The 19,541-nt window shown below is 37.1% G+C and overlaps 1 protein-coding gene across 5 annotated transcripts in view; it reads right to left on the bottom strand.

Annotated features, from left to right (window-relative positions):
• Positions 1–1,221: 1,221 nt before the first annotated feature.
• The window catches only part of LOC148077529 (voltage-gated potassium channel KCNC1-like), a 48,711-nt gene continuing 30,391 nt past the window's right edge, over positions 1,222–19,541 (bottom strand). Inside the window, exons 5-6 of one of the 5 annotated variants that reach the window (XM_087794187.1) lie at positions 18,671–18,796; positions 1,222–7,548 (exon numbers count right to left, since the gene is read on the bottom strand). In XM_087794187.1, coding sequence (XP_087650313.1) covers positions 18,678–18,796 — 119 coding nt within the window. In that variant the 3' untranslated portion in view covers positions 1,222–7,548; positions 18,671–18,677. Of the gene's footprint in view, positions 7,549–11,127; positions 11,310–17,506; positions 17,528–18,670; positions 18,797–19,541 lie in introns of those variants that run through there. The other 4 variants (XM_087794185.1, XM_087794188.1, XM_087794189.1 and 1 more) reach the window with 4 other exon arrangements.

The raw sequence follows: 19,541 nt of genomic DNA, 5'->3' as shown, positions 1-19,541 counted from the left end.
ACAGGACAACTTAAAATTATAACACTTGCACCCAAACATCAAGCAACAATCCGACCCATGAGCTTTAATATCCTGATTATTTGGTTTTTATTCAATTTTATTTGTTTTTGCTTGAATTTTAAATTCCTGTTTTGGATTTGGTTCACTCTGGCTTCACATTCTCATTGTTTAAGAGGGAGGGAATGACAGAATTCGACTTGAATTCAACTCAATGCAGTAATTGTTGTCTTATGATTCTCGATAACTGGGAATTAACTTTCCATTATTCCCATATTTGGAAATACAAGCAAAGTAAAAACAACCGCCTTCTTTTGTAGCGTTAAATATATAAATAGTTATATAAATGTATCTGTTTCAATTAAGGTATTTCTACTTTGTAAATTCAAAGCACAAGAAAAGGGCAGACATTTTGAAAATATATGAAAAATATTACTGTGATTGTTAAATTAAACAAGCTTTAAATTATGGACTAGATTATATGTTCTCGATATTTTTTACTCGCTTGGTGTTTGACTGTATTTCTAATTCATCGTGACTTAAAAAAGAAATAATAATAAAACTGCAATAATTTATTGACTGCGCCAAAACAGATGCACGTACACATGTTGGCCAAAAGGAAGCGCTGTTGTGGCAAAAACAGCAAATGGACAATGCAAACCTATCTGCAGTGAAAATACACCATTCTTTCTTTCTTTAATTCTACGATGTTAATGTTGTTCCCTTGTGTCTGAGCTTGGATTGGAAGATAATGTTTGTCTCTAGCACTGTATATTAACTCCGAATGTGCTGTTTAAAAAAAATGGAACCAAAGGATTCAGTGTAAATGGCATACATATACTTACTTACAAAAAATACCTTTATTTATTTTTTTGTAATTGCATTTGTAAATGTTTCGATGAAATTGACCCATACATAGCTTCTCAAATGGGAAATGTGCTCAAATTAGTTTTGATAATCATTTTTTAGCATTTTTTATTCGGTTTGGGGTTTATTGTTAGAAGAACATATTTCAGCCTCATGATATTTTCAACGCCCTTTACTTTCAGTTTGAACCTCATCTGTTTTTTGGAATTAACAGATCTATATTCTTTCCGCATTAGATTTGGTGTCTGGTGTCAAAGTCGTTACCGTGGCTAGATATCAGGAAGGAAAGAGAAGACGACACATGGCTAAAATATCAAGACACAGTTACAGTTGACCTTTAAATTATGGATCAGTATTATGTGACAAGTTTTTATTTCACAGGCTGTAAAGGCTCCAGGGTGAGCAGCTATACCTTCTCGGAAATGCTGGCATCAGAATACATACACCACACCTGTAAACTGACAAATTTAATGTGTCATCTTTGACTTTCTTGGAAGACATTTTTGACTTTTGTTGTGTTCTCACATCAAGTCCCATCATATCAATCACTGTTAAGCTGTTTTCTCCTCCTGACAAGCTGACGACCCAAGTTAACCGTGACACACCATTCATGGGATATCAATCTGAAACAAACATCTGACACCGCTGAGGTCACTTTTTTTTCCATTTATTTTAAGTTCATCTCAATGATTCTGAAGCAATTTTAATGTCTCTGAAAAAGCATCTCATGACTCTTGATCAGTTGTTCATTCAAGCTGCTATGGAGATTGGTTCACATTAGATCGCGTTGACATTCATACATTTTAAGTCTCAATAGTAGAAATATGTTAAATTATAACACTTCTATTGATATGTTTCTATTTTTTCTTCAAAATATAAAAAGATAGATCATGAACATTCCATTGAAATATACTTTGTACAGTTCTTGATGAGTAGTTCTTTGTGATCCAACATTTCAAAAATAAAATCCGACTTAAGTAGGACCAGATTCGCCAGTGACATCCTCTCGTCCCTCTCGCCTGCATGGACCAGTAGCTAAGTCTGTTTTATATGTGACCGCCTGACTAAGAAATATACTCTTTTTTTTTTTCATTATCTTTGGGACTCTTCTGTGGATGATTCATTCGTAAAATAAATAGTCAATCAACTTTTCAACTGTCAATATATTGTGTGTTTTTTTTTTTTTTATCTGGTCTCTTCAACTTTGTAAAAACACATTTATAGTTGATGAACGACTCGGTGGAGAGCCACGAATCCACTTGACGCAGGGTTGCGATCGGAAACAGGGAGAATACAGTTAAGTGTCGATTAGTGGCATTCGTGGTCAGATTGCATACAGTGTCCTCAATTTAACAACACATACGGATGAACAGAAACAGGCACATGAGAAACGTCAAGTTAACCACATTTCTTCATTTGTCACGTTGCCTACGGATTCCTAATCATATCCAGATGAATTATCTTCTGATCCATTTTTGTTCAAAATAAAACAGACTTAGGTAGCATTCTACACATTTCAACTGGTGACGAAATGAAAAAGGCAGTATTTTCACGACAAGAAAGAAAGACATCTCAGTTTGTTTTTTTTCAACCTGCCATTGGCAAAGCAGTCACAATGTGAAGAGTGAGCACATGAAAAACTGAACACTTGATAATATGAAAATAAAATACCTTCCAACAAAAATTCATGAAGCACAGATTTTTGCTATTGTGCAAGGCTTTTCTAAAAGCTTTATCCAAAACGTACCTTAACATAGAAAAAAATAGATTTTTTTTTTTTCATTTACACATCAATCATTTGAATAGAACGGACCGTCTTTGTTGAATGGAGTAAAGTTTTAGACCCTGTAAACCAATGTAGACCCGAGCGACTACATCCCACCACTGAGTCTTGTATATTGGTGAGCCTCCAACTGCAAAGTACTAGGAATGGACAGAAGGCCATTCAGCTGCCTGAGCCGAGCCCTGGACCAGCAGGGCCTGAACTCACTTGGAAAATCAAGCCAAGAAACAGATGCATGGAGAGCTTTCGCTTTGATTTCCTAACATCAGCCTCTGTTTCTGACACAGGTCTCTCTCTTAATGCCTTAGTACTTGGCTGACATCATACTGGAAGCTCTGGCTCACTGATCTACGCTGCGTTCAATGGGCTGTGTGCTATCTGAACCGGCCGACTAGCCAGAGGTTGGTGGCTCGATGGATAATGACGAGACATGACCATCTTGAACAGAAAAGAAACACAAGACAAGCTACCTAAGCACACTCATGCTGACACTGTGAGTGTGAGTACTTGACCGTTGCCTCTCAGAGGAAGACGTTTCCGCTCTACGACACGGCACAGTGTTCATAGTTATCAGGAAAGGATTCATGACGAAGGATGCTTAGAGGCAGAGGGGGACATTGTCAAGACTCTCGTTCCCCCCCCCCCCCACTTTAGAGATTATCAAGTCAAAACGCATGCGTTTTTTTCCACATCACGGTGAGGTTTTCACATTATAATTTACTAGGTTGGTAGAAATAATATAGCAGAGAAACAAACACACCTATATCCACACGACGACACACCTGAGTCCTTTAACACGCAAACTTTGGAATGGCAGTTGGTTTCCATGCAGACCTGAAATCTCTCTTGACTCTGAAGAATACGGGGCTTATCATTGTCTCAGATATACTCTACTATATTACATCTATCTCATGTTAGGCTCGGCAGAAAATGACTGGATATCGCAAACGAAGATGAAGTCATCCGGATGTGCTTCAAAAGAAAAATTACAAAATGCAGGTGATGTCATCGGCATACATGTTTACAAGGACGTGTCAAGGAGCCCTTTTACAACTGGCATTTACGTGTTCTATGTATGTACGCATCAACATTTGAGGGAATAATCAGGGATTGTCCTGCATGTGTATGAAGTTAAAAACTCGATTCTTCTGTATGAGTCAGGGGTTTAGCCGGGTTAGTGCTGTGAACTTTTGTGCCGCAGAATGGTTTCCTTTACTGACATTCGTGGGACAATGAAGCTCTTTTTATCGTTAAAATTAATCTCCCGTCTGTGGTTATGTATTAGACTCTGTTGTTCATGTTTTAATTAATAGCGGTCAAAGGCATGGGATGTATCATCTCTCTATTCAGGCCAAAGAAAGAGTCTTTAGTAGTTTATTTCAAGATGGACTTGAGTCGAACTCAAGGTCTTTGGGACCAAATAGGCGACGTCATATTTTGCAAAACAAGTTCCTGCTTGATGTTCTGTTTCTGATCTTCCACGCTCGCCTCTATTTTTTGGACCTCTTTGGATCTCTGGCGGTTAATTTTTGATTTCTTTCATGCTACTCGTTTCAATTTCCTCCATCATGTTCTTTTAGGTCTTTCCTGTGTTAGGGCCCATCAATCGTGATGGTTTTATTACCTATTACCATCTCTATGTCTGTCTATCAGCAAAATATCTCAAAAACGGTTGGACATATTTCTAGGAATTGTTGACATGGATGACTATATTTTGGCAGTTATTAGCTTTGTTTACTTTTTTGTTTTGTCGCTCTACAAGGCAGTGTTGGTGAGTTCTAGAATGTTGCTCTTTGAGACCTAATGTCTCTCATCGCTTCGAACAATATTTCGAATGAAAAAGAAAAGTGTTGAATTAAACATGTGAAATACATGTAGGGCAATAATAAATAATACAAGAAAAGTCGTACCATAGGTGCAAAAGTGTGACGGCGTTGTGCTTTTCTGGTTGGACAGATATGAACTCTGAACTAACTGTATATGTGTTTTTTGTTTGACTGTTTATTCTCTTTCTATTTGTGCTTCTATAACCTTCAAATTATAATTCTAAAATAAATCAAATATAATTGAATCTATTTTTCAGTTTTCTCACTCTTTTCCCACCACATTAACACAGGTCACACAGCTTTAAGTGGGTTGGCTCATAAATCAGCAGTAATTTAAAGAGCACATGTTGATATCGCTGCCCACGACTTTGTGTTTACCCTGCACTGTTGAAATACTGGCAGTGGTTATCTGGAAGCCCCCAGGAGGTTTAACACTAGCAGGAGATGCAGATTGAAAGATATTTTTCTAAAAGTTGGATGCGTGGATGCACGTGCAGGAATCAAAGAGCAAAGCCAGAGCGTCTCTTTTGTTCCGAGGTGTTGTCAGAGGTGAACTACAGATGCTAAAATTAGCCTCCCATATTTAAAACCAAGGCTGATATCCCATTCTATTTAGACTCCTATTTATTTTTAAGTTACAAACAGACCCACGACTCTGTTTCCAATCGTCAGACATTTGTGTTCACAGGATATATAGTGATATAAAGTGAATGTTAATCATCTGCTATAACATAAATCACACTTAAATGCCAGTTGAAAAAAGGTAGCCTGGAGGTGAGAACAATAACTTTTGCTCTCTTTTGTTTCAACCAAAAGGGAAGCAGATATATGGATGTCAAGAATTTCTCTACAATTGAGGTATGCAATATGTATCCGTTTGCTCCTCTTTTAGCCTTGCTACAATCAAGTCACAATCCTGAATTATTGCCAAAGAAAAAAAAAACGATGAACTAAGCCGTTAAAAGTACAGTGAGCATTGGTTTTAGGATCTGCTGTTGTTGCTACGATAGTTGTGCAAATGGTTTTTGAGAAAAACAAGGAAACAAATGCTGCATAAGTGCAGACGAATCATTGGGAAGGAGAAAGAAATGGGACGGTGTAACGACAGTGTAGAAACCTGGAATGAGGAAAGTAGGGCAGTTAGGAGCAGAGAGATTTTCATCAAACAGGGTGTACTTTTGCAAACATACATGTTTCTATATCACATTTTTAAACTCTTCAAAAACAAAATATAGCTCTTCTCTTTCATTATAATCTTTTTTTTAAACATTAATTGCATATAACATTTTTTAAAATTAATTTTTATATATAGTTTTTTGTATCTCTAGCACCCTTGTCTTCAACTAAGGGCTTGCAGAAAAGACAGTCATGCAAAGTCATGCTGGTAAACAAAGTTACAAAAATGCATTTTTCTTTTTTTTTCTCTTTTAGTTGTTTATCTCAGCGTCCGTCCTTTGGCCATCCTCGTCTTCGATTTGCAAGAGTCTGTCATGTCTCTGTCCTTTTTCCCAAAGCGCTAGTGGGAAAATGCCATTATTCCTTGCCCACTCGTTCACCTTCCGCTTCGACTTTGACTCCAGAGATGCCAAATCTGCTAATACATAGCATGTTTTTTTTTTTCTTTTTTTCAACTTCAGCTCTGGACCTTTTTTTCTGCTCATGAACTGAATCTGAAGCCATGAGGAGTTGATTTGGTTATCAAAATATAGACTTCTTCTCTTTGTACACTCGTTCTGTTCTTGGTCCATTTCTTCGCCTCCTCCCCTCGTCGCCTCATGGTTCCCCTGATGGTCCCTATTCACAGAGACATTGACTTCCCAGTGAAGCTGTCGTTGGCAGCGCGAGGTACAAGAGAGATTGGGCAGTATTCATCTGGGGATTCTTGTGCCTTATTGGCAGTGTAGGCCTTTTGTGTCAGGGAGAAGCATCGATTCGATTTGGTCCCTTTTTTTATGATTCCCAGCTAATGGGCAGTAGTGATTAGACAAGTCTCTTTGTGGCAGGGCAACACTTTTCTTTGAAATCCAGGAATGTCGGTTCAACTACTTTATCAAATAGCGTCATAAGTATGATTCTGGTATAGAAAATGGGAAGTGTAAATGAAATTGTAGTTTCCCAGGATTTTGTTTGTAGCATACAGAGACAGTGGTTCACTATCTACTATTCATTTCAAAAGGTCGTGCAGCAGGATTAGTGCTGAAGGACTTTTTGTGCCTTGTTGTTCGGTACATGAGAGACAAAGAATGGTCTTGTTTTTTAAAGATTATCCAAAATCACACGAGCATGTGTCCGCAGATGCTACATGAGCGTGTTCAGTTAACGCTGCTTTTGATTATCTCATTTGACGTACAAAGGGCTGTTTTTTGATAAGAAGGAAATGGAAGACATGTTCAGTGGCGAGTGACTCTTGGATGAGGAACTATCATACACGGGTCATGGATTCAAGCCCAAAGACTTTTCGGTGACCCCGGCTTCTTGTGAGCGATAGACCGAGTCTTTGTCTCTCAAGTACGCGGACGTTTTCTCTGAACTGGAAAAGAGAAAAAATGACATCGAGACAATCTCATGACTGCATAAATTCAGTGTCTTTTAACCTCTTGACGGTTGGGTCAAACAATTTTCCCAGCCAACAAATGCTACAACTTGTTAGCAGAGATGCTACATTGTTCATCCAGTCCTCTGTGAAGACAAGTGTGTGAGTTGCTGAAACTTTGTCTGGTTTGCTCGCTTGTGAAGGTAACAATGTCGTTTTTTTTGTCTGGAATGTGAATAAGGAGTCTGTATCGCTCCCAAAGTGTGTCAGTGCAATGCTCAGTCAGGTTCTCCTATGGAGAAAGTTGTCAAAAAAAAAAATGTGGTGGGAGTTCCAAGAGGCTGCTTTGGTAACAACACGAGGAGCAGACCATGCGACTTCTTAAAAATCATGATTCACCTCTGGTTTTCTCTCTCGTCACCACATAGATCTCCTCTAAAACCGTCCGTCCGTGTCGCCGCTTACGAGGCTCCCTCCGCAAATTTGTGTTATCTGGTAACAGACTCCTCATTAGCGAGAAGGCGAATGCTAGAAACTTAACACTGTGAAGACAAGAACACAAAGCCATTACTGCTCAGTCTCTGGGACCAACGCTTGAGAAAGACGCTTCACATTTCACCTCTGGATTGGTTTGTGGCAGTGGATCGCTGACACAAAGCAATGCTAGCTTTTGTTTTAGAAACATTTCTTGCGCCAATTGGATTTCTAGCTAAACATCATTTGTGTGCAATACAGTAAGAGATATTACCTGTTAACTGCTGGTTAACTGTGCATGTCAGAATAGAGTGCAAACATCCACAGATATTCTTTCCATCACACAGAGACTGAAGGTACCACAATGACACAACAGATCAAATATATATATTACAAAAACATATGCCAACAAGGTCTGACACACACGATGATATCAATAAAGACAGTGGTTTACAATGAGATTATTAATGTGTTTCAGGAAAATTACATTCCCAATTGGACTGAAGATAAATTCTGGATGAACACAATATATGTTGATATATTTAACAAAATGATTTCTTTAACAAAATGTACAATTACTGTATCTTTGCTTGAAAATTAAGGGTACTATAGTTACTAAGTTATAAAATTTAAGTATTAAATAATCATCGATGAATCTTAGGGTATGGATATTTTAGATACTTCAAATAAGATTTGCTTAATCACAAACAGTGTAAAGGTAAGACATTTGCAAAGAAATAAAAGCCACTTCACAGGATAAACATACACAATTTACAACAATAAAAGTATATCATAACATCAGGTTATGGAAAGAAAAATCTTCAGGAAGATCGACAGGAAAATAAGCAGAAGAAGCAAGCAGGAAAATGTAATCTGTAATATGATTTTAAAGAGGTTTTAATTTAAATCTCTGAATCTTTACAAGAAGGGTATCATACTGAAGCAGACGCCTTCTTAAACCAACCGATGTGGGTCCAATACTACAACTTCCTGTTTATAAGGGTGAAACATTTTGGAAATAATGTTTATTCATTCGTGAGTTTAAAAATAATGTGATCATTTGTGGCTATTGAATCATTGCATTGATGGCGTTTTAACACCAACATCCGTCCAAAAAGACCCAATTAAACGACTAAAACTTTGAAATCAAATGAATTTTACTGATATTGTGCTCAGCTCAGGATTAAAAGTGCAGACTGAGCCCAATTCCAAAGCCATCAATTTGGTCAGGACTGATCCAAGAAACATCTAATGTCGATCATAAGGTAGACATTTCTGTAGCTTTTAATTCAATTCAAGGAGCAAAACATATAAATCAAATAATGTAATACAATGTAATGGAGGTTTCTTGTACATTTATCACAAATACTTTAATATCTCTCTAAAATCCACATATACAGAAACACAAAGTGACGTTTCATATGACTTTAATGTATGGACATGTGTAGATGACAGTGATGTACATATTCAAACATAAGACCTACAGTTAGCGTTGCTTCTTGAGAGGCTAGCTAGTTAAATCTAGCTGAGAACATGAACTGCTATAGTGACATCAGAGCCTCATAGAGGCATCTGCTCGTGTTGTTCATCTCAGAGCGCACAAGGTCACAAACACTGTCCAAGGAAACTCTGGAGTGATCAGAAGTGAAGTGTGACTCTTTTTAACCCCCTGATGCATGAAAGCAACGGAACAGATACATAGAAACAATCGTGAACTGTTACACAGAGTCAATGAAAACAAGATTAATATAAACAATAATATGAAACACTTTTTTTTTCTTTAATTATAAAATCCATTTGTTTCGCTGACAGAAGTGATGCTTGTTCAAGGAAACATAAAACCCAAATCATTGATTATAAACTAAAAAAGGGGCATCCAATTTTAAAAAATACAAAACTCGGAGGGGCTGATCCTCATCCTTCCTGCTTGACCTCCAGACTCAAACCAATCTTTTAAAGCAGGTCAATAAAGTCATCTACAAGAAGCAGGTCATTGCCCCGAGACCACAGCATGACCCTGACATAGAGGCTTTAAACCATTTTGAGTAACCAGGGTTTAAATCAAAGTGTCTCCCTTCTGCATGAAATCCATTTTAACGCCTTGTCCAAAAAGTGCATATGAACTTATTGTTATTTTTTAAACACATTAATATACGTTTTTGATGACTTTAAGGACTTTAACAAAAGTTCTCCAGCACTACGAGAGCATAAGAACGAGCATTACTTCTCACAGCGACATACAGATGAAAAAAAAAAAGATTTTTAAATTCAAAACAACTTGTACAAGCACCTCTGATTCGTCCTCTTAAATCTTATCTTATCTCACAGTTCAGTCTGGAAGCACGAAGATTTACTTGCTGTGAAATCGTTGATTGTGACGAGAAACATGAACAGAAAAGCTCAACTCTCTAAACAAGTTGTTTCTAAACGACATGATTTCAGTCGCTTGTCTCTAGACATTCAACATTTTTCTTTTTTTTCAAGGGATGATCTAAAGTCTACGACAAATCGTCAACAAAACACACGACATCGGCACGAGTGAGGAAAAAACTAGCATGAAACCAAAATGTTCTATAAAAAAAACTTTAGCCACAACATCAAAACACCGTAAAGACCGATCGGACACCAGAGAGAAACCAGACAGATGGTTCATGTCGTTGACCTTTTTTTGAAAAATATCAACTGAGTCTTAATAAAAATAAATTTCTTTATACTTACAAATCCATGTTCACTGCCTGATTAACAGCGTTAAACAATGTTGCATGTTTGTTGCATATGGTTGTTATTACTACGTAAATACATTTATATTTATCTCTGCGTTCTGTTTATTATTATTTAATTTACTTGTTTGATTCAATATCTGATTGAAGTGTTGTTTTTCACTCTAACTTATTGGAAAGATGTACATTTGAATTACAATTTCTATTAAAATAAAATAAATTAAAGCAAAAAAACATTTTAATAAATTAAACTGTAATATTTTAACATTCATCAATAAGTATTCCCTGTTCTTAATCCTTTATTTGTCATCATGCAAACATATTTGTATACATTTAATTACAAGTTTTCAGCAGTTAATGTTTATTTTTTAATATTTTTATTACATCAGATTGTTTTTAATACATTCTAGATTTAGAAAACCATTATAGTCAAGTAAAATTAATATAATCTGTTAATATTTTTCAGAAGTTCCATTTAGGCACTGAAAATAGTCCATATTAAAATAAATGATTAAAAAATAACTATGAAAAATAGGAGATAATAAAATGGGAAAAAATGTGAATAAATCAAAATCAAATGGATTTATTATATTTTTAAATTTACACATTTACAAAAAATATCAATTTAATCCTTTTATCATTTTATCATTTATTTGAAAAAGAATACGTTTCAACAAAATTGTTGCTCTTGTTTTCAATTGTTCTAATAAATGAAACTACAGTGAAGGAGGTGATTTTCTTATCAATAACTCTAAACATTTAGTCCAATTATTTTAAAAAAGACATTTAAAACATTATTATTATTTATTTTTTTGACCTCATCAGCTACCTGCTGCATGCAACATCCTTCAAACTCACGGGACAAGAGGTTGTTCATCTATATTCAAGTTTTTTTATTCTTTTTTTAAAAGTCTTATTGCTAAACTTGAAAACAACTACTGAATTTTTGTTTTTCTACAAAATGGAGGGGATGGGGGAACGGCAGCGACTTATCGCTCCCGGGGTCTCGTAGGGTTCAAAGTGCGGGGTGTTGATGGGAGCGAGCCGCAGCGAGGACCCCGCAATTCCTGATATGTTACTGAGACTGTGAGATTTCTCAGACCCGGAAGCTTTAAAAAAGACAAATTTTAACCACAAGTTGATTCAAGTAGTGAAAGTTGCAGAATTAAGAAATTGTCAAAAGAAAGTTGGAAAATAAAGAAAAGAAGCGCATGGATAAAAACAGGTTGAATTATTGTTCAGAAATAATAAAGGACATTAAGGACAAACATGGACAGAAAGACAAGACAGACAAGACAAGACAAAACAAGAAAATGCGAGTTACAATGCGTTTTCTTTTTCTTTCACAACAGTATTTCAAACTTTTATTCAATAATACAAATTTTTGACGTTTAACAGGCTTCTTGAATAAAGCACCAAAAATGAAGATTTCGGTGTTTTAGACAAGGTCAAAATAATCGACAACCTGATCCGACAACAAGAGTTGACCATGGGAAGTTTTTGGGCTAAAAACTGAAACAATTACATAATATTTTAAACTTCAAATGGCCAACAGTTACTTGGTAAAATATCACTTTGGAACGTTTGAACTATTTTGGCGGGAAATGACACAGTCGTCAAAACACATGATTGTGTTGATAATTTATCTTCTCTTGTGTCTGTTCCCGCCGCGTGTCGGGGTCACATCATGCATGCGAACGATATCGTGATTAGAAAAACAGCCACAGTGTTCTAGTGCCGTGAAAACCACCATTGGCAGGTAGTGATCTGCCCTAACAATGGCGAACTGACCCAGGGATGGGTGGAGTTATATCAGCTTTCAGAGGCCAGAGAATGATTTGCCTTCAGTTTGAACCAGCAGTTAATATCAGGGACATTATCTGTGATTGACTTCAACGCTTACAATCTTTATTATTCTTTTTTTTTCCTAAATTCAAGCCTTAAACAGGAGATAGACGCCCACTTTTGCACAATTTTATTAAAAACAAACCTACTATAACTCTAAAAAGAAACAGATTACTCTGAAAAGAATCCCAACTGTTGGACGAAATGAGGGTGAGTAGTAAATGAGTACAATTTGAATTTTAGGGGAATTAATCCTTAAAACAGTTTCCAGGATTATTTGTTTATCATTAGTTTTGGTGTTCTTTTGCTTGAGATTCCAACTGAAAACTGTGGTCATTTACACCCTACACTGGGAATTAATTGATCTGGTGAATCATATTATTAAAAAATATATATATTTATGATCACATATAGCACTTCATATAGACCTCATTATTTAGACCTAATGCTAGAAACTAGTAAGGATGTAAACGACAAAAAACAAGTCTGTTATGCAGTCGATTTTTTGGAATTTATCAAGTGATTTTATCAGCACTTTTTAGGTCAGATTAAAGAACGTATCAATTAGAATCTGATCATAAATCATTTCAGCACGTAAGCTTCCATGAATTCATGAACGAAGACGAAATTCTTGCAACAGTGGCTCAACTTGTTGGTTCAAGAAGCGTGTTCTCAGTTGAACAAACTTCCCAGCATTCAATTCTGTGGCCCCTTTAGATGTAGAAATACGTAAAAAGGTAAAAGTTCTGTTGTGAACAACAGAGACATAGAGAGTTCCAGACAAGTTTCCAGGACTTTTAAAGCTGACCACTCTGCCTCACCTGAGCCTCCCCAAAATAAAAAAAAATTCTACATCCTAGCTCTGCTGCATTAGTGGGTTGGCCACTCTGTGAAATATTGATGACGAGCTATCTTTTGGTTTCACCTCAGCATCCTGTCACAAAAAAACAAGATTTCGGTATTTCTGCCTTCAACGTCAACCTCGCTTCAAGATGTCCGGCTCAACAAAGTGTTCGGTGGAAAATGTGTCGAGTTGAATCAGATTTGAAAGGCGGCCATGGAGGGCACCAGAGGGAATCACTAACAGACGAGTGATCTCTGTCGCTTCTCTACTCAAGACATGTTTTTATGATGATTCCAGCTGATGCCACTGAAAATATACTGTATATATAAAAGAATAAAGCAACACTACCTAATCATTGCTTATCTAACATCCAAGTTATCATTTTTTCTTTTTACCTCTGTGTTGTCTCAGGGTCAAGGTGACCTGAAGGCCAGAAAACAAATGTGTTTGTGGTATCCCTTGTGTTGTCTCTGGATCAAGGTGAACGACCTCCACCACTGCATATGTATTTATGGAAGCCAGAGAGGTCATTCACCTTGACTTGACAGCAACACAAGGGATACTACTACTACTTTATTTTTGGGCCTTTGGGTCATCTTGACCCTGAGATAACACAAGGGTTAAAGAATCGCCAAATGATTCCTTCTTTATTGACGAATATGTTAAACTGTCGCTAACAATGTCCCAAAAAATGACATTACTTTTTTACCAAAAATATATATATATATATTTTTTTTTTAAAGATAATGTTGCTTAAGTTCAAATTTCTCAGTCAGAATCAATACAAAATATTAGTTAATAAAGAGGTTTTTGGGAAACCCTAGGATCTGACAAAAGGGCAAAAATGCTTCTCAATCTTGGGCTTTATGACTATTTATCATATGTTAATAAAGAAAGTAAAGTGTAAATGGGTTGTTTGGGAATGTCAAAATGAAAATGGAGTAAAAATGGGGCTTTAAATATTTTATCTTATATTTTGTTAAATGAAGGATGGAGAAGGATTCCTGAGAAGGAAAAGCAGGAAAATGATCCTGCAGCCACTGCAGTCCGTCATGCTTCATCATCTGCTCTAGTGTTCTATCAACTTTATTTACAACCTCAACACGGGTTGCTCGCTCTCAGGTGTCGGACTATCCTACCACGGGATGTCACGCTTGATTTACACCGGAGCCTTACGTACCTTCCTGCAGTTTAGTTACACTTGCAGTGCAGTGGGAATGGAATGATGAGCGTTAATGACAGAAGAAGCAGGCAAGGATGGAGGATGACAGGATGAGAAAGAAAGAAAAACTAAAAACACTTTGAACGGACGGTTAACCTGGGAAAATCGCAACATCATCTCAAAGAAAGTCTTTTAAGTGACACCGAAAAGGTTAGCGAAGATCCGGAAGGATGGACCTGGAATCTAGAGTTTCACCTTCACTCGCCCACACGGTCACAAGATCTGCTGACTAAAGAGAATCTGTTACGGGCAAGGCCGTGTTCTGGATCATTCTAACATGGGATCAATCGCCTGTTCGACATGACGCCGTCTCTTCTTACACGTGATGAGGTGTATTGATGTCATCGTTCGCCCCAAAAACCACAAAGAGTCAGTGACGCTGGGACGGGTTTGGATAACACCAGATGACGCAAACATTCTACTTCCCTGTGATGTCTATGTAGGTCAGCGGCTGCGTCATGCTAACATGTATGTGAAACCCGAGTATTTATTATTAGCACGGTTGCAGAAATCACACAACGTTATGAGTCATGTGCGTCTCTTCTTCTCTTTTGAACTTCCTATTTAAGTTATGGATAAAAATAAGTTGAGATCCAGGTGTAACAAGAAAAAAACTGATTTACCAAATACTTTTGTATTTATAAGCGCAAATGTCCAACATCTCAATTTAATTTTTATCAGTTTATCTTCAACTCTGGTTTCCTCTCTTCATCCATTTTTTTGTTCAAATCCAAAAAACACACCTGGATAGTTTTATCGTATGTTGAACTTACATTTTTTTTCTCTTCATAACTATAAGTAGAAAAAATATTATTTCCACTTCAATTGCTAAATATTAACTATTATTGAAAAGTGCTTGGATTCATTTTTTAACTATATTATTTCTGATAAATAAAGACAAAAATGAGGCTAAGGAAACACATGGGAGGACAAATTAATACACAACAAACAAAGCTTCTACAACATCAACAACAACCACAACAAAAATCACATTTAAAAGAAAACAAAAAAAGGAGTCGAACATTGAAAATAATAACACAACAGCACAGAGAACCAATAAATCAAGGAGGTCATCAAACACCAAAAAGCAAGTACAATTTAAAATATAAACACCCAAATGGTGATTAAATAATAACTCAGGAGATACATAGACAGAAAAAAAAAGTAGGTTGACAATCTTAATGATTTTAATTGGGGGTGAGCAGTTATGTCGTCTGACCTTTGACCCTAGTGAGCCGTGCATATAGCATTTGGAGCGAGGGTGGTCAAATGGTCGTCTGGTAGAGGAAACAAAAATAGCTACTGAACACAAAATGGCAAAAACATCTTTAAGCAGAAATCTGTGGAAGTATACGACGTGAAGCACACACGGGTTGAGCTCTAGACAACATTAGAATCCCTCTTTAAGAACAAGAGTCGTCTCATCAACTGAGGATCACAGTCGTGTTGAAACCAGCAGCAATATTTGGAGAAATCATTTTAAACAATTTCATTATAGTGAGTATATGCTTATGATATTGAACCTCATAAACAGAAGCCTTTGACAAAGACATGTCAAAGGTTAAGATAATCCCCATTTAATTACTACAGGCTACAGAATCAATGTAATTATTTTCTTTAAGACTCTCTTTTTAAACTTAACTTTCCATTTCAGAAAGATATATTGGTAACACTGTAGAATGGGGAGCAAATATTTACTATTAATAATCTACTTGTTGATGTATTAACAACAAATTCACCACTTAATAACCATCATAAAGTACTTACTCACAACTTGTTCATTGTGATTAAATTCTACCCTTAATAGCATGATAATAATGGGTTAACACGGAACAACCTAATAACACAACTTGAAACTGATTATTAAGAGGAAGAAAATATTTATTAAAGATTAACTTTGGTGAAAACTAGCTTCTCTCTATTTACCAAAGTACCCAAGTACAACGAGAGAAGTTATTCACTATTGATAATATTTTCCTCTTAAAATAAAAAAATAAACTTGTATCAATAGCATCATAATTACTCAAAGATAAGTGATGAACGGTTGCTGTAAATATAAACACTTGATTGTTTCCCCTCAGTAGAAAAAGACTGCTGAGTGTGTAACATTTTTGATTTTTTTTTAAATCGTCAAATATCTCTCAAAGAATAAAAAGTTTCAAAAGTACAAATATGCTGCCACTTTAGAATGGGGAACATATTCTCAATTACAAACTCTTATTTTTAAGTATTTAGTTTGCTATTAATACTAGTATAGTTTTTAGCTTTACCCCTAAATAATAACTTTTTATTATTATCAGTGAATTACTTATCTCATGGCTCTTACAATTAATAAGGGGTATAAAGAGAGAAGTTAGCATTCAAAAAATTAAATTACTTCTTTATTTCCTGTTCATAATCTATAACTGAGGTGTAGTTCAGACTCAATATTTTCTTGCTATTAAGGGTAGAACATAGTTACAATGAACAAGGTGTAAGTTTATGTTTTATGATGGTTAATAAGTGGATAATTATCACATATAAATGAAAGCTTATTAATTGTTTTATATGTTCACTATTCTACAGTGACACCGAAATATCAAGAACAGACATTGGAGAAGTTTATTACAGATTTGTTTTCAAATACTTTTTCAGATCTTTATTTATTTTAAGCCTGTCCTATTTAGGTCGTTTTTTCATTGTGTCTGCGTTCAGACAAGACTCCTGGTTTTGCTTTAAAGAGGGATTTGAAGCACCTAAACTACAAAAAAAAGAGGACCTTAAGTGGCGATCTTTGACAGTTGAAGGCTTCCTTACCTTTCCACACCTTGTTGTGCATCTTTTATCACTGTCTGCCTCTAGCCAGGTCTTGCTTTTAACAAGTTTGATAAGAATAGAAACGAGAAAAAAAAGAAAAAGCTCCTGAACTTCGCACTACGCTCGGCTCTGGAAGCATGGAAACACGGTCACGGGAATAGTATTTCAGACCCATTGAACGCTCACAACGAGAGTCGTCAGAGAAGGGAATACAGCTGAGATTTTTTTTATCCGTCGCCAGCGTAACATGTTTCTTGAGGTACTATTCCTCGACCGTTGACGGCTCCGACGACCCCAGTGAACTTCTGCATTGGAAAGTGGCCTTTGTGCTGCACTTCCATGTATGTTTATGTTTGTTTTATTACTATGTCCCGGATCAATCAATTGAAATGTGATAAAAAAGTTGAGACATAAATGTTTCCGCAGCCTGTGCTCTTATTTTCCGAGGCAAAGGTCTGTGGGGCGCCGGAGCAACACCAGTAAACATGGTGAAAGGAAAAAAGAAGCTGGACTAAGCCACGCACAACAGCACAAACACAACGTTCAGACGGCTTGGAGAGGACAGAGACACATGTAAGAATGAAAAAAAGCCCACATACACACGCGTGATATGACACAACCTGAAGAGAGAGACAACAACAACAACACAGAGGCACATCAGACAACAATGTGAACGGCTGTTTTCCTTCAATCTTTTGTGCAGTGTAACTTTTTTATTGGACTGTGACACAGGACAACTGTGGTGCTTAGTGAGGTTTGCACAGCCCACAGCCCGTGCCCTCGCAGCAGCGGAACATCTTACAGAGAGATAAACACGAATGTCCGCAGGGCTGCGATGGACATGAATCAGACAAAAAGGTCTTCCCCATTTCTTGAAACACATGTTTATAGTGAAGGTATTGAGCTGAGGTTTGTCTGCATGTGTGCTGGTTTCATCAACAGATTAGATACAGTGATAAATGCAACCTCGGCTCACCGGTTTCATAACCAAAGGTGCGCCCGGAGGCACACACAAGGACTGACATGAACGTGTGGACACAACACTATGAGAATGGTGACATGTTTATGCGATAAGGTTGTATATACTGTATTAGGTGTGTGTATTGCTGAGAATCTGGCGATACGATACGTATCACGATACAGGGGCACCGATACGATATATTGCGATATATTGCGATACTGTAGAACCAAATATTTGCAGTATTGCCCAAGTACTTGACCCTGGTGTGTACATGACTCTTGACGAAGTCTTAACGGCTTTCATTTGGTTAAAACCCAAATATGCCCAAACATCGGCTTTAAAAGCTGATGGAGTCGACCGTATCCTCTCGTCCTCAGTCATCGCCGGGATCTTCATTGGTGCTTTAGCTGTGGAGGACGTGACGACTGCTGCCATGTAATGGCCGGAAGTTTCATTAAAACACAAATAAGAAGACAAAACAAAATAAAAAGAAATCATATTTTTTATAAAGTTTTTATTGAAGAATAAACAATATAAGAACTGTAATAAAGTATCAAATATAAAGTGTATAAAAAATGGATACAGTGAGGTTAAATATCGCTACATTATCGTAAATATAAAAAAAGTATCGCGATATATCGTTCGATATTTATATATCGATATTTTCTCACACCCCTAGTACAAAGTGAGTGAACCTGCATCAGGCCTCCGTCGTGGAGATCTCGGCTTCATCTTCCAACATGATCAGTACAAAGTAATTCTGCCTCTTTTTTCAACTGATTTTCAATGTGCTTTTGTTTACCTCTGGTCTAGGGTTTGATCCAGGAGGAGGTGGAGTTTGCATTGAGGTCCTGCTGTAGCAGAGACCCTTCCATCTTATACCAATCCTCAGTCAGAGGGGAGGGGTCTGGAGCCGGGGCTGCTGCCTCTAGTTTGTTGTCAACAGGGGTTGTTGAAAGTTTGAAAAGGGAGTGCAAGGGAGTGTGAGGGAGTGTTTTTTTTTTTTCGGGGGGGGTGGGGGTTCGGGGGTGCAGGTTGATTGGCAGCAGTGGTGGTGGGTGGAGTGCAGTCGTGGATGGATAAAGGTGTTAAAGGTTTCATGAGCACGAAGATGATGAAGGAGAAAGAAAAGGGGGGAAAGGTAGGCGGATAGAGGGAGAGTGGGGAGAACGGGAATGGGTTGGGATGTGTCGAGGGGTCAACCGGAATAGAGAAGAAATGATTGGCGGTTAAGAGGAAGTGGAGGGGAAGGTGGGAGGGAAGAAAGTTAATAGGTGGGGGAAGAAGGAGAGGGAGAGAGAGGGAGAGAGACACAGGGAGGGAGAAACAGAAGTGACGAGAAGTAAATTAATGCATGATCAACTGTCTGAGTCCAGAAGACAGAGAGAGATTGAGATTGTACATGAAACGCACACGGAATGGAAACTCAAAGTCGACATGGAAAGATGTGGAGACTTCACGGACGGATTGCGACACACTTTTGAGGAAAGTTTGTCCGACAAAAACCATGGAAATCAAAGCGTGTGACACAAACAACATGGACGTGAAGAGGTGGAAACAAACAAGAGCAGAAAGCCACATGTTCTGGACATGAATATGTGTTGAGATCGGTGGAGTCTTCCATCAAGATGAGAGACTTCTCACGACCATTAATGTTGTCATCAGTCCTAAGA

This window comes from Callionymus lyra, chromosome 6 (genome assembly GCF_982586985.1).
Source record: "Callionymus lyra chromosome 6, fCalLyr1.hap1.1, whole genome shotgun sequence".
In the NCBI taxonomy this organism is placed as follows: Eukaryota; Metazoa; Chordata; class Actinopteri; order Syngnathiformes; family Callionymidae; genus Callionymus; species Callionymus lyra.
The sequence above is the reverse complement of the archived record's forward strand: the minus strand, read 5'-3'. Positions and strand labels throughout refer to the sequence as shown.